This window comes from Mustelus asterias, chromosome 10 (genome assembly GCF_964213995.1).
Source record: "Mustelus asterias chromosome 10, sMusAst1.hap1.1, whole genome shotgun sequence".
NCBI classification, from domain to species: Eukaryota; Metazoa; Chordata; class Chondrichthyes; order Carcharhiniformes; family Triakidae; genus Mustelus; species Mustelus asterias.
The window spans coordinates 105,671,080-105,685,483 of NC_135810.1; the positions used below are offsets into that span (position 1 = coordinate 105,671,080).

Below are 14,404 nucleotides of genomic sequence, written 5' to 3' on the forward strand. Positions count from 1 at the left end.
GTCCTAACAAAGTTATTGTGGTCAGTAGAATTGAATATACAAACCTTTTGGCTCTCTTTCTGAGAATGGTTTGCTCTAATATATTGTGGAAGAGTTGTTAATGTTGGAAACAGCCTTCACTCTGTGACCTGCTGTTTTCTGTTGATTATAGCCCTTCCTTGGAGCCTTTCCTGGGGCTTTATTGGGTGGGAATGCTGCTCGGTATGACTTATCGGGTGGGGTTTTACGGCCTCACTCATCCCAAAACCGTGAAATGCTGCCCAAGTCAACAGACCTTCCCATTGTCCGCCCCTCGCCCACTCCAAGTCCATCACACAGAGGGTGGTGAGTGTCTGGAACAAGCTGCCAGTGGCGGGTACAATTTTGTCTTTTCGAAAGCATTTAGACAATTACATTGGTAAGATGGGTATAGAGGGATATGGGCCAAATGTGGGCAATTGGGACCAGCCTAGTAGCAAAAACTGGGCGGCATGGACAAGTTGGGCCAAAGGGCCTGTTTCCATGCTGTAAACCTCCATGACTGTATGACTCAAGATGTGGAGATGCCGGCGTTGGACTGGGGTAAACACAGTAAGAAGTTTAACAACACCAGGTTAAAGTCCAACAGGTTTATTTGGTAGCAAAAGCCACACAAGCTTTTGGAGCTCTTAGCCCCTTCTTCAGGTGAGTGGGAATTCTGTTCACAAACAGAGCTTATAAAGACACAGACTCAATTTACATGAATAATGGTTGGAATGCGAATACTTACAACTAATCAAGTCTTTAAGAAACGAAACAATGTGAGTGGAGAGAGCATCAAGACAGGCTAAAAAGATGTGTATTGTCTCCAGACAAGACAGCCAGTGAAACTCTGCAGGTCCACGCAACTGTGGGAGTTACAAATAGTGTGACATGAACCCAATATCCCGGTTGAGGCCGTCCTCGTGTGTGCGGAACTTGGCTATCATATATTGTGGATATATTAGCCAATATATTAGCTATGATAGCCAAGTTCCGCACACACGAGGACGGCCTCAACCGGGATATTGGGTTCATGTCACACTATTTGTAACTCCCACAGTTGCGTGGACCTGCAGAGTTTCACTGGCTGTCTTGTCTGGAGACAATACACATCTTTTTAGCCTGTCTTGATGCTCTCTCCACTCACATTGTTTCGTTTCTTAAAGACTTGATTAGTTGTAAGTATTCGCATTCCAACCATTATTCATGTAAATCGAGTCTGTGTCTTTATAAGCTCTGTTTGTGAACAGAATTCCCACTCACCTGAAGAAGGGGCTAAGAGCTCCGAAAGCTTGTGTGGCTTTTGCTACCAAATAAACCTGTTGGACTTTAACCTGGTGTTGTTAAACTTCTTACTGTGTATGACTCAAACCAGCCTCCCATCCATTGACTCTGTCTACACTTCCCGCTGCCTCAGAAAAGCAGCCAGCATAATCAAGGACCCCACGCACCCCGGACATTCTCTCTTCCACCTTCTTCCGTCGGGAAAAAGATACAAAAGTCTAAGATCACGTACCAACCGACTCAAAAACAGCTCCTTCCCTGGTGCTATCAGACTTTTGAATGGACTTACCTTGCATTAAGTTGATCTTTCTCTACACCCTGGCTATGACTGTAACACTACATTCTGCACCATCTCCTTTCCTTCTCTATGGACGGTATGCTTTGTCTGTATAGCGTGCAAGAACCAATACTTTTCATGTATACTAATACCTGTAAAAATAATGAATCAAATCAAATCAAATCAAATTCTGGCCATCCTCTTTGAATCTCCTGGAGTTGCCACACTCCCTCCTAAGAATGGTTCCAGCAGCTGGAAGGCCATTCTCCAATAGCTCAGAGCAGTGCGGTGGATCAAAAAGGTTCATTCTGAGAGCATGTCACCCAGCCGCTGTGTTCTGTCAGAGTCTGGATAAGTTATCGCTGCAGCAATTCAGGGCAAACAGAAGCAGAGTCATTTTTATTGTCTTTTTTATTGGTGGATTTCTCTTTTATCAGCTCTGAAGAAGAGTCAAGTTGGAGATGGTGGAAGCAGATACGATAGTGACTTTTAAGGGGTGTCTTGACAAATACATGAATAGGATGGGAATAGAGGGATGCAGTCCCCGGAAGAGTAGAGGGTTTTAGTTCAGTCGGGCAGCATGGTCGGTGCAGGCTTGGAGGGCCGAAGGGCCTGTTCCTGTGCCGGAATTTTCTTTGTTCTTGGACTCGAAACTCTGGCCTGAAATTTCCCGCCTTTCCCGCCACAGGAATCGTATCAGGCGGGACAGGAAATTTGGCGGACCATTGAAAGTTCCGTTGAGTTTGGCAGGAATTTCCGGTCTTGGGGAATGCACGGCCGGAGAATCCCACCCTCTTTTTCTATCTCCAGAGTAGAATTTTTCCAAGACTTTTATTTCAGATCTGCAGCATTCTACTTCTATTCTCATGTTTAAACACAGAACAGTCCAGCACAGGAACAGGCCCTTCGGCCCTCCAAGCCTGCGCCGATCACATTGTCCTATCTAGATGGATGCTGCTCTTGTATTCCAGTATTTGCCTTACCGATATGGAATTTTGCGAGCTTCTTACAATATTTCGATTTCCAGCACATAAAAATGGCACAGCCTTTGGGTTTAAACCCCTGAAATGTCCAAATGTGTTCAAAATACCAACGGCAAAGGGAGTTGAACGTAATGTTTTCGCTCGGCTCTAAGTGTTTAGTGGCACGAAACATGGTTAGCCTTAATATTCCAGTGCTGAATTCCCTTAATCTTCTGGTGACCACTGAGTGTGTGTGTGTGGGTAATGGAACAAATGATCTCAGCACAATATTGTTGACTCTTTGTGTAGCTACAGCATCTGGTCTCCGGTACAGCGGTCTTGTTTGTTTCCCCTTGCAGAGCCTACAAGAGTATCTTGGGAACCAGGGCACTGTCACACGACAGCATCTTCATCCCAGACACATCTGTGCAACAGCCTGCCAAGCCCGTGCGAGTGTTTTCTCAGGAGACTGTATCAGAGCCTATCAAAGCTTTACAGGTAATGAACAAGTAATATCTGTGTGCAAATGCGCTTTATCATCTGGCTCAATAAATGCCATTGAATTTTTTTTTGAAGCATTCGCGTTTGTGGCCACTGTCTATTGTGAGTCTGTAGTCAACAAGACCCTGTGAACCTCTCTGGTTGGTGGGACGTCATTCCCTGTCCTTGTCTGATGTCTATCCACGTGCTCTTTTCAGCAAGAATTATTGTAGTTTATTGACCGGTGATTAGGACTCATGCTGTGTTTATTGTGTAGATTACAATGAAAGCCAAACTGCAACAGGGACGGCACGATGGCACAGTGGTTAGCACTGCTGTCTCACAGCACCAGGGACCCAGGTTTGATTCCCGGCTTGGGTCACTGTCTGTGCGGAGTCTGCACGTTCTCCCCGTGTCTGTGTGGGTTTCCTCCAGGTGCTCCAGTTTCCTCCCACAGCCTGAAAGACGTGCTGGTTAGGTGCATTGGTCATGCTAAATTCTCCCTCAGTGTACCCGAACAACTTCAATGGCTGTAAACCGCTTTGAGGCCCCCAGGCGCCGGACTGTGGCGACTAGGGGAATTTCACAGTAACTTCATTGCAGTGTTAATGTAAACCTTACCTGTGACTAATCAATAGACTTTAACAGTAGCTTTTTAGCTCGATTCAAAGAATGCCGCTAGCGCTGCCTGTGCGATGGTTACAATATTACCATCGCGGAGGTGTAACCTGACACTTCTGATAATCCTACCATATTATTTTCCCATTTACCACAATCATCATTTCTGAGCATGGCGGGAATTGTAATCCAAGCTGAGGGAAAATGGGTGCCCCCAACAATGGAGATTGACTCTGACCTGGAGACAGCGAGCTCGCAATGGTTATACACTGCTGTGATTGCTCTGTCAATATTAATCCTTATCATCACAGACCTACTTCCCAGTAATGTCATCTTGCTGTATTATGTTCAGTTTGCAAACAAAAAACCACACAAGGACTGCCATTATTTAGGTTGGTGGGGGAGGGGAATAAGAAGAATGCAGAATCTCTTGCCCGACTTGAGAAGAGCTGGGATATCATTCCGATTGCATTATTTAGCATAGCCCTTATTGACAGTTTTCTTTTGACGTAATTTCCCAGTGCGTCTACTTACAAACGGCTTGCCTCCTGACAGTTCTCCTGGGATCAGGCTTATTGACAGAGGTAGGAGCTCACCTTGCCAGGCCCCTGTGGCTAAGACGGCGCTCAGAAGATTATTTAGAACTCAGACGACAGGGTGAAGCGGGACGCGAGGGGTCACGTAATAAAAGAAATCTGAATTTTGACAAGCAATGGAACAAACGTATTCGTGTGTTTATAAAACATTGTGTGTATAATAGATGGCAGTCTGAAAATGAGCGTAACCTTAGGCCAAATGGCCCCTCCCTCCTCAACCCTGCCCCCCCTAACACTGCCAGATCAAGCAGCAGTAAAGTTGAATAAACCCATGGATTCATAGAATCCCTACAGTACAGAAGGAGGCCATTCGGCCCATCGAGTCTGCACCAATCACAAACCCACCCATGCCCTATTCCCATAACCCCGCATATTTACCTTGCTAATCCCCCTGACACTAAGGTCAACTTAGCAATCCGCACATCTTTGGACTGTGGGCAGAAACCAAAGCACCCAGAGGAAACCCACGCAGACACGGGGAGAATGTTCAACTCCACACAGACAGTGACCCAAGGCCGGAATTGAACCCAGGTCCCTGGCACGGTGAGACAGCAGTGCTAACCACTGTGCCACTGTGCCGCCCTTAATTATTCTTAATAATAACATCACCTAAGTATCACCAGGTACCTAGGAATGAAACAAGCCACACTTTCCCATGCAACCAAAAAAAAATGTCACAGTTTACCCTCTGATTTGGCCAGTCGCATCTTCTATTCTCTCTATGGACTGCCATTAGCAGTCTTTCCCCTGGTTTTTGTGGCAATGACTCATCTTTCATTCCCTCCCCCTGCAGCATAAATATCTTCCACTTTCTATGCCTTTTAGTTTTGACAAAAGATCACCTGGACTCGAAACGTCAGCTCTTTTCTCTCCTTACAGATGCTGCCAGACCTGCTGAGATTTTCCAGCATTTTCTCTTTTGGTTAAAAAAAAATGCATCTGGATTTTGTAGAGGCGGGGCATCGAACGACATCTGCTTGTCCTTGCACATCTGTAAAACAAAACTTGCCTTTGGAGAGCACTTTTCATGACCAGTAGGGGCCTCAAAGCGGTTTACAGCCATTGAAGTTGTTTTGAACTGTAGTTGCCATTATGATGTAGGAAACACAGTAGGCAATATGTGCACAGAAAGATCCCACAAGCAGTAATGCGTATTGGGGAGGGGAGGGGGGGGTTGTTGGTTTCCGCAATGCAGTCTGTTGTGGAGCGCTGAGTCACAGAAAGCTAATTTGGCAAGTTACGGTCTGTTTCAGAGGGGTCATGACTGTAAACGCTGACAGTTTCACCCTCAAAAACTCTACAGACCGCTGTGAAGAGTCAAATCAGATACAGAAAAGGAATGGAGAGAGGGAATGACTGATTGGATTAAAATAAAGGAAAAAGGAGCAGAAAGGACAAGTTTAAAAAAAGGCATTTAAATTTTCACTTTTGAAATCTTCAACAACAATTAATCCCTGAGGAAATGAGACTTCACAATTTTCACAGTTAATTTTTGGTATTCAATAGGCTGTAGTAATTAATATTTACCACATCATGGGGTGGCATGGTGTCACAGTGGTTAACACTGCTGTCCAGTAGCTCCAGGGATTCAGGTTCAATTCGGCCTTTGGTGACTGTCTGTGTGGAGTTTGCACGTTCTCCCTGTGTCTGCGTGGGCTTCCTCCCACAGTCCAAAGATGTGCAGGTTAGGTGGATTGGCCGTGCTAAATTGCTCCTTAATGTGTAAATTATATAGATTAGCCACATTAAATGTGTGGGGCTACAGGGGAGAGGGCCTGGGTAAGATGCTCTGCAGTTGGGAATCAACCACATTGCTGTGGTTCTGGAGTCACATGTAGGCCAGACCAAGTAAGGATGGCAGACTCACTGGGCTGAATGACCTCCTTCTGCACTGTAGGGATTCTATGAATATGAATAAAGAGGTACTTAAACTTGAAATGATGAGACTTAACTTGCTGTGGGAACTGCTGCAACTTTGCTGCAAGCAAGATTGAGGGTGGCAGCAAGATTGTCTTTTCGCAAAGTGAATGGCGGAGCAGTGCATCTCGGACAGCAAGTGTTGGATCTTCACCTTGTTCTCCGTATCTGTCCCTCATCTGAAGTTGCTGTAGCATATGTGCCTCAATGAGAGCAAGCAGCATTAGTCTCACCATTACTTTGAGAGCAATGGTCTAGTGGTATTATCCTAGACTATTAATCCAGAAATTCAGCTAATGTTCTGGGGATCCAGTTTCAAAACCTACCACAGCAGATGGTGGAATTTGAATTCAATAAAAAATATCTGGAATTAAGAATATATTGATGACCATTGTCGATTGTCAGAAAAACCCATCTGGTTCACTAATGTCCTTTAGGGAAGGAAATCTGCCATCCTTACCTGGTCTGGCCGACATGTGACTCCAGAGCCACAGCAATGTGGTTGACTCTCAACTGCCCTCGGGCAACTAGGGATGGGCAATAAATGCTGGCCAGCCAGCCATGTCCCACGAACAAATTTTTTAAAATGATCTCTAACTAGTATACAGTGCTACTCGATTCCATATTTCACAATACTACATAAGACTCATCTTGATATATCCATATTAGCAGAACATTAAACAGAGACTGGTGGACCCTCAGTGATTATATTGTTAAATCACTGGAAACAGATGGATGAACCAGTGTATCTGAATCTACCTTGTTCAGGGCTGTTAATGTTATTTCCCCCCAATACCCAATCTGCAGTTACTCGAAGTGCAGTAGAAAATGCAACTGCACAGCTTGTGATTTACCTTCCATTAGCTGAAGTGACCCCGTGCCCGACACCCATTGAAGTCACAATATTTAAAGAGGAATGGATGGCCAAGTTGACAGGGCACCTGTGTGCAGCACTCAGTAAACAGGAGGATTCATTGTGCAGGAAGCTGTGGTTAGATCAAGAACAAGTCCCAGCAAGCCGCTTGCGCGGAGTAATGAACTGAATTTCTTTTTACGGAGATAGGCTCATTCTAAATGACAGATGTTTCCCCATTCATGATATTGAGAGTGATTCAAGTTTGGAACGGATTTGTTAAGCATGGGCAATAAATTCAGCTTGTAAACAATCCCAAACACAGGATGGCAAAGGATATACAGGGCGGGATTTTACTGGCACGTCCGCCCGAGGTTCATACGAACCCACCCGAGGCCAACGGAGAATGCCGTTCTCCGAGCCTCACCGCCCCCAGAATCCGGGCCGGTGTGCCAGTAACAATCTGCAGATTTCCACTCCATCTGACGAAGGAACAGCGCTCCGAAAGCTAGTGGCGTTTCCTACCAAATAAACCTGTTGGACTTTAACCCGGTGTTGTTCGACTCCTTACTGTGTTTACCCCAGTCCAACGCCGGCATTTCCCCATTCTGTCAAGAAGCCAATTTTGTATCCATTTAGATACCTCACCCTGGATCCCGTGAGATTTAACTTTATGCAACAACCTACCATGTGGTACCTTGTCAAAGGCCTTGCTAAAGTCCATGTAGACAACATCAACTGCACTGCCCTCATCTACCTTCTTGTTATCCCTTCAAAAAACTCAATCAAATTTGTGAGACATGATTTTCCACTCACAAAGCCATGCTGACTGTTCCTAATCAGTCCTTGCATCTCTAAATGCCTGTAGATCCTGTCTCTCAAAATACCTTCCAACAATTTACCCACCACAGATGTGAGGCTCACTGGCCTGTAGTTCCCAGGCTTTTCCCTGCAGCGCTTTTTAAACAAAGGCACAACATTTGCCACTCTCCAATCTTCAGGCACCTCACCCGTGACTATCGATGATTCAAATAGCCGTTATGCTTCTCGGAATATCTAGATCCTGGAGTCTCTGTGATGAAAGTGCTTCTTCAATGATGTTGGGATGCGGGAGGCCTGTTGAACACCCAGAAAGAATCAATGCGGGCAAGTTCAGAGTTTTAGTTTTTCCCAACTTTGTTTTTTATCTAAATTGCTATCCAGCTGAAGCAAATGTATGAGGGAGACTGGAAGATGCATCATGTTTGATCCACTTAGAACCAAAGTGATCACAGTCCAGGCTAGCATACCGTTGCAAGATGCTACAAGTTGGGGCAGCAAGGTGGCACAGTGGTTAGCACTGCAGCCTCACAGCGCCAGGGACCCAGGTTCAATTCCGGCCTGTCTGCGTGGAGTCAGGACCTTCTCCCGATATCTGCGTGGGTTTCCCCTGGGTGTCCCAGTTTCCTCCCACAACCAAGAGATGTGCAGGTTAGGTGGATTGGCTCTGCTAAATTGCCCTTTAGTGTCAGGGGGATTTGCAGGGTTAGTACATGGGGTTATCAGGATAGAGCCTGGGTGGGATTATTGTCGGTGCAAACACGATGGCCTGAGTGGCCACTTTCTGCACTGTAGGAATTCTATGAAATGATGTGAAATGGTTTGTGCATTTTCATTCAGAATTCCAAGGAGACCCGAAGGGCCTGTTTCCTGTGCTGTACTGTTCTTTGACAATAAACCAAGAGTGGAAGCGTGGGTGTCCCAGTGAGGTTCAATGGTCTTTCTCATTAAGCTTTGTGCCTGCTTTGCAGTCATGTGTATCATGTTTGACACTCGATCAAACCTCCCTCTTGCTCCTATCCACGTGGGATAGCCAGTGGGAACTAGCAAAATAGGGCAGTAAATGCCTTTTTTAACATCTGTGAACTTTCTTTTACACCTCCACTCGTACCCTATTCTTGATCCACTGTCACTGAACATCACCGCAGCAGTGGTGTTAGTGGAAGCTATTCGCTCTGAACTGTTTTACCTAATGGCAGCTCTATGATCGATTAGCTTGCACATGCAACTGACTGTAACTGATTAAAAGATGTTCGTAAGAGCGGTGATGCGTACAGCAATTGACCTGTCCGTGTTCTCACTGATAATCCAACATTTAATTCCTGAAAAAAAATCCATATGGATTCCTTTTTTCTATTTATTACAGCTAAAGGTACAAGAAAACATTAAACTGGGACCGCCTCCCATGTCGGTTCCAGCAAAGAAGACGGAGGATGCCAGTGCTAGTTCTGAAGATGATGGATTACCACGGAGTCCTCCAGAAAGCTCGCCTCTACATGAAGCCTTAGCACGCAGCTATCTAGCCAAGGTAAGAGCTCTCATTGTCAGACAGCAGTCATCATTGTCATTGCAATAGACTGACAATTCGGCAGTGACCGTGGGCGGAATGTTCCAGGCCCGCCGTGGACTGGGAAGCTTGGTGAGTGGTGTGGTGGTTGGGGGGGGGGTGGGGGTTAACCTGACAGTGGGATGAACTTTAGCAGTTATGTTCCCAGTGCATTAGAAGTGGGTTAACAATGTTGGGAAACCCTTTTGTTAGGATTGCACACTCATTAAACAGCCAGCTGATTGGAATTAAACTCCCACTCCACATTAGACACCCGCTAATGAATTGAATTGATCGATTAGATTTATTATTGTCACATGTATTGGGATACATTGAAAAGTATTGTTTCTTGCACACTATACAGACTAAGCATACCATTCATAGAGTACATAGGGGAGATGGAAAGGAGAGGGTGCAGAATATAGTGTTACAGTCACAGCGAGGGTGTAAAGAAAGATCAGCTTAATATAGGGTAGAACATAGAAAAAATACAGCACAAACAGGCTCTTCGGCCCACAAGTTGCGCCGGTCATGTCCCAACCTACCTAGGCTTATATATAGGCTTACCTATAACCCTCAATCCTATTAAGTCCCATGTACTCATCCAGAAGTCTCTTAAACGACCCTATCGAGTTTGCCTCCACCACCACTGACGGCAGCCGATTCCACTCACCCACCCCCTCTGAGTGAAAAACTTACCCCTGACATCTCCTCTGTACCTACCCCCCAGCACCTTAAACCTGTGTCCTCTCGTAGCAGCCATTTGAGGGTAGATCTGTCTGGTGGCAACAGGGAAGAAGCTGTTCTCGAGTTGGTAATAGAATGCTGACATTTCATCTGCACCTGACAGGGTAGAATGTTCCCATGGTTATCGGTGAGTTGCCTTTGCTCTGTCTCTCTGGGGAGTGTCTGTAAATGACAACCTCTGCTTGAGACGGGGTGGTGACAGTACACGTTGTGTAGAGGATGACCAGGGAAGGGTGGGGGAGCGGCAGCGAGGAAGGTTGAAGCAGCGGCTGGACAAATGGGGAAGGGACAGTGCAGTCTTTCGAAGCCCTCTTCAATTATGGTGCCCGGACCCCCATGAGGTAACGATGGGGACAGTCACTTCCCGCCTGTCCCAGCTGTGAGAATTGACTAACCCCTCTTGAGTGCATGTTTAATGAGCTGAACAGTGCAGCATTGTGCCTTCCCCACTCCCCCCCCCCCCCCCCCCCCCCCCACTCCCACTTCTGCACCCACCATTGAACTTTGACTCCAGGAAGGAAGATTCCAGCGTTCGCCGTGCGTAACAAAGCTTTCAGGAAGTGCAAACAGAAAATGCTGGAAAATCCCAGCAGGTCTGACAGCACCTGTGGAGAGAGAAACAGAGTCAGTGTTTCGAGTCTGGGTGACCCTTCGTCAGATGGTCTGATGGATGCTGTCAGACCTGTTGAGATTTTCCAGCATTTTCTGTTTTTGTTTCAGATTCCAGCATCTGCAGTATTTTGTCTTCATTTCTGGAAGTGCAGCTCAGTAGATCAGGGGCAGTGTACGTCCCAAAGGACCAGGTCATGGAACCATTCCTCCTATTAATCGGGAGAGATCGAGTGGTGCATCTATGGAACTCTACCCCAGCAGGGAGTCAATGGAGGTCACTTTAATTTTAGATGACCGTGTGAAATATCTGAATTCTGACCAGCCACCCATTACAAAGAACAAAGAATAGTACAGCACAGATTCAGGCCCTTCGGCCCTCCAAGCCTGTGCCAATCACGTTTACCTATCTAAACCAACCGCTTATATCCCTCTATTCCCCGTTTGTTCATATGTCTATCAAGATAAGTCTTAAATGTCACTAACGTATCTGCCTCAACCACCTCACTTGGCAGTGCATTCCAGGCCCCCACCACCCTCTGTGTAAAAAACTTCCCCCGCACATTTCTACCGAACCTTTACCCCCTTATCTTGAACTTGTGCTCCCTTGTAATTGTCATTTCTGCCCTGGGAAAAAGCTTCCAACTATTCACCCTTTCTATACCTCTCATAATTTTATAAACTTCTATCAGGTTGCCCCTCAGCCTCCGTCTTTCCAGGGAGAACAATCCCAGTTTATTCAATCTCTCCTCATAGCCAATACCCTCCATACCAGGCAACATCCTGGTAAACCTTTGCTGCACTCTCTCCAAAGCCTCCACGTTCTTCTGGTAGTGTCATGACCAGAATTGGACACAGTATTACAAATTATATTCACTTGTGAATATGAGGACAGATATAAAACTGGACAGCTGATCTGATCGCCCCCATTTTTCTGTATTAGAACAGTACAGCACAGTACAGGCCCTTCGGCCCTCGATGTTGTGCCGAGCTTTGTCTGAAACCAAGATCAAGCTATCCCACTCCCTATCATTCTGGTGTGCTCCATGTGCCTATCCAATAACCGCTTGAAAGTTCCTAAAGTGTCCAACTCCACTATCACAGCAGGCAGTCCATTCCACACCCCAACCACTCTCTGAGTAAAGAACCTACTTCGGACATCCCTCCTATATCTCCCACCATGAACCTTATAGTTATGCCCCCTAGTAACAGCTACATCCACCCGAGGAAATAGTCTCTGACCGTCCACTCTATCTATCCCCCTCATCATCTTATAAACCTCTATTAAGTCGCCTCTCATCCTCCTCTGCTCTAAAGAGAAAAACCCTAGCTCCCTCAACCTTTCCTCATAAGACCTACCCTCCAAACCAGGCAGCATCCTGGTAAATCTCCTCTGCACTCTTTCCAGCGCTTCCACATCCTTCTTATAGTGAGGTGGCCAGAACTGCACACAATATTCCAAACGTGGTCTCACCAAGGTCCTGTACAGTTGCAGCATAACCCCACGGCTCTTAAACTCAAACCCCCTGTTAATAAACACTAACACACTATAGGCCTTCTTCACAGCTCTATCCACTTGAGTGGCAATCTTCAGAGATCTGTGGATATGAACCCCAAGATCTCTCTGTTCCTCCACATTCCTCAGAACCCTGCCGTTGACCCTGTAATCCGCATTCAAATTTGTCCTCCCAAAATGAATCACCTCGCACTTATCAGGGTTAAACTCCATCTGCCATTTTTCGGCCCAGCTCTGCATCCTATCAATGTCTCTTTGCAGCCTACAACAGCCCTCCACCTCATCCACTACTCCACCAATCTTGGTGTCATCTGCAAATTTACTGACCCACCCTTCAGCCCCCTCCTCTAAGTCATTGATAAAAATCACAAATAGCAGAGGACCCAGCACTGATCCCTGCGGTACACCGCTGGTAACTGGTCTGCAGTCTGAAAATTTTCCAAAGTATTGTCCAAAGTCAAAGTGCTTTGAGGAAAGGAGAGGCAGCGAGGGGAGAAAATCGGAGCGTTTGTCAAAAAAAACGGATCAAGATGAATCTTAGACAGTTAACACAAAATGCCAGAGGATGGCACACTCTGGGGACCCCTGCACCTCAATGTGAAAAGAGAAATTCACAACCTGTCCATTTCGAAAAGTGAAGTGACAGATTTGGATAAAAACCTTTCATGCTAACAGAAGGTATCGATTCGCATCATTAACTTGTCCCATCTCTTGTCAGCCACTGACAGCCGCTTTGCATTTTCTTTTTTTCATGAGGATATAACTAACAGGCTGGATGTGCGTAGAGAGGCAAAGAGCGACTGAGCACCATATTACTGAGTTGCTCAATATTTACTCACTACAACACACTTGAACTCATCAATTCTCGTTAGTTCCCATCCAGCCAAGAGGTTGTGTGCTCCCACGTCCTGTCTTTTATTTAATTACATCTCATTTTCAATGACTTACTGCTTTACTCTAAAATTGTCTTCAGACACACATCGCTCTCAGTCTTGTTCCAGTTTTCATGAAAGAGAAACAAACCTTCCCAGCTATTAGCTCTTAGTCCCGATTTATTAAGTTGCATACATGAGAGGGGAATTTATAGATGCAGATGACTGATACCAGAGAGCACTGATGTCAGGGAATGACAGGTGTACAGGTTTTTTGATTTGATTTGATTTATTATTGTCACATGTATTGGCAAACAGTGAGGAGTATTGTTTCTTGCGCACTAAACAAAACGTACCATTCATAGAGTACATAGGGGAGAAGGAAAGGAGAGGGTATAGGATGTAGTGTTACAGTCATAGCTAGGGTGTAGAGGAAGATCAGCTTAATATGTGGTAGGTCCATTCAAAAGTCTGATGGCAGCAGGGAAGAAACTATTCTTGAGTCGGTTGATACGTGACCTCAGACTTTTGTATCTTTTTCCCGGTGGAAGAGAGTATGTCTGGGCTGCGTGGGATCCTTGATTATGCTGGCTGCTCTTCCGAGGCAGCAGGAAGTGTAGACAGAGTCAATAGATGGGAGGCTGGTTTGCATAATAGATTAGGCGACATTCACAACCTTTTGTAATTTCTTGCGGTCTTGGGCAGAGCAGGAGTCATACCAAGCTGTGGTACAACCAGAAAGAATGCTTTCTATGGTGCATCTGTAAAAACTGGCAAGCATCATAGCGGACCTGCCGAATTTCCTTAACATCCTGAGAATGTAGAGGCGTTGGTGGGCTCTCCTAACTATAGCATCAGCGTGGAGTGACCAGGACAGGTTGCTGGTGATCTGGACACCGAGAAACTTGAAGCACCATTATCTGAAACCCTTGGGGCTGATCACATTTCCAATTTCAGATCATTTTGGTTTTCGGATGTCGCATATAGTCTGGGCCCACTTACATTGCAATAGCCTAAACGTAGACTAAAGTAAATGAAATGACTAGAAAAGTCAGAGATACCACTGAACAATAAATGCAGGGTACCTGTAATAGGTTCCCACTCATGGCACTATCTGCAGTTCTGCTTGAAGAGAGGCTTCAGAGCGTCAATGTGAAGACAAACAGCTAGATGTCCTGCTAAAGTTGGGGTGCGGCCGGTGAGGTTTGTATTGGCTCAGGTCAGGGACATCCCGTGTTAAAAGCGGTGTATAGTCAGTGAGGTTCATGTCGGTTTGGGTCAGGGATTTCCTGTGTTAAAGGCAGTGCA

General features: G+C 45.8%; 1 protein-coding gene across 4 annotated transcripts in view; it reads left to right on the top strand.

Moving 5' to 3' along the window:
* The window catches only part of LOC144499841 (CRACD-like protein), a 200,891-nt gene that overhangs the window by 133,166 nt on the left and 53,321 nt on the right, over positions 1-14,404 (top strand). For all 4 annotated transcript variants that reach the window (XM_078222377.1, XM_078222375.1, XM_078222376.1 and 1 more), the window contains exons 4-5: positions 2,883-3,021; positions 9,173-9,334. In XM_078222377.1, coding sequence (XP_078078503.1) covers positions 2,883-3,021; positions 9,173-9,334 — 301 coding nt within the window. The remainder of the gene's footprint in view (positions 1-2,882; positions 3,022-9,172; positions 9,335-14,404) is intronic.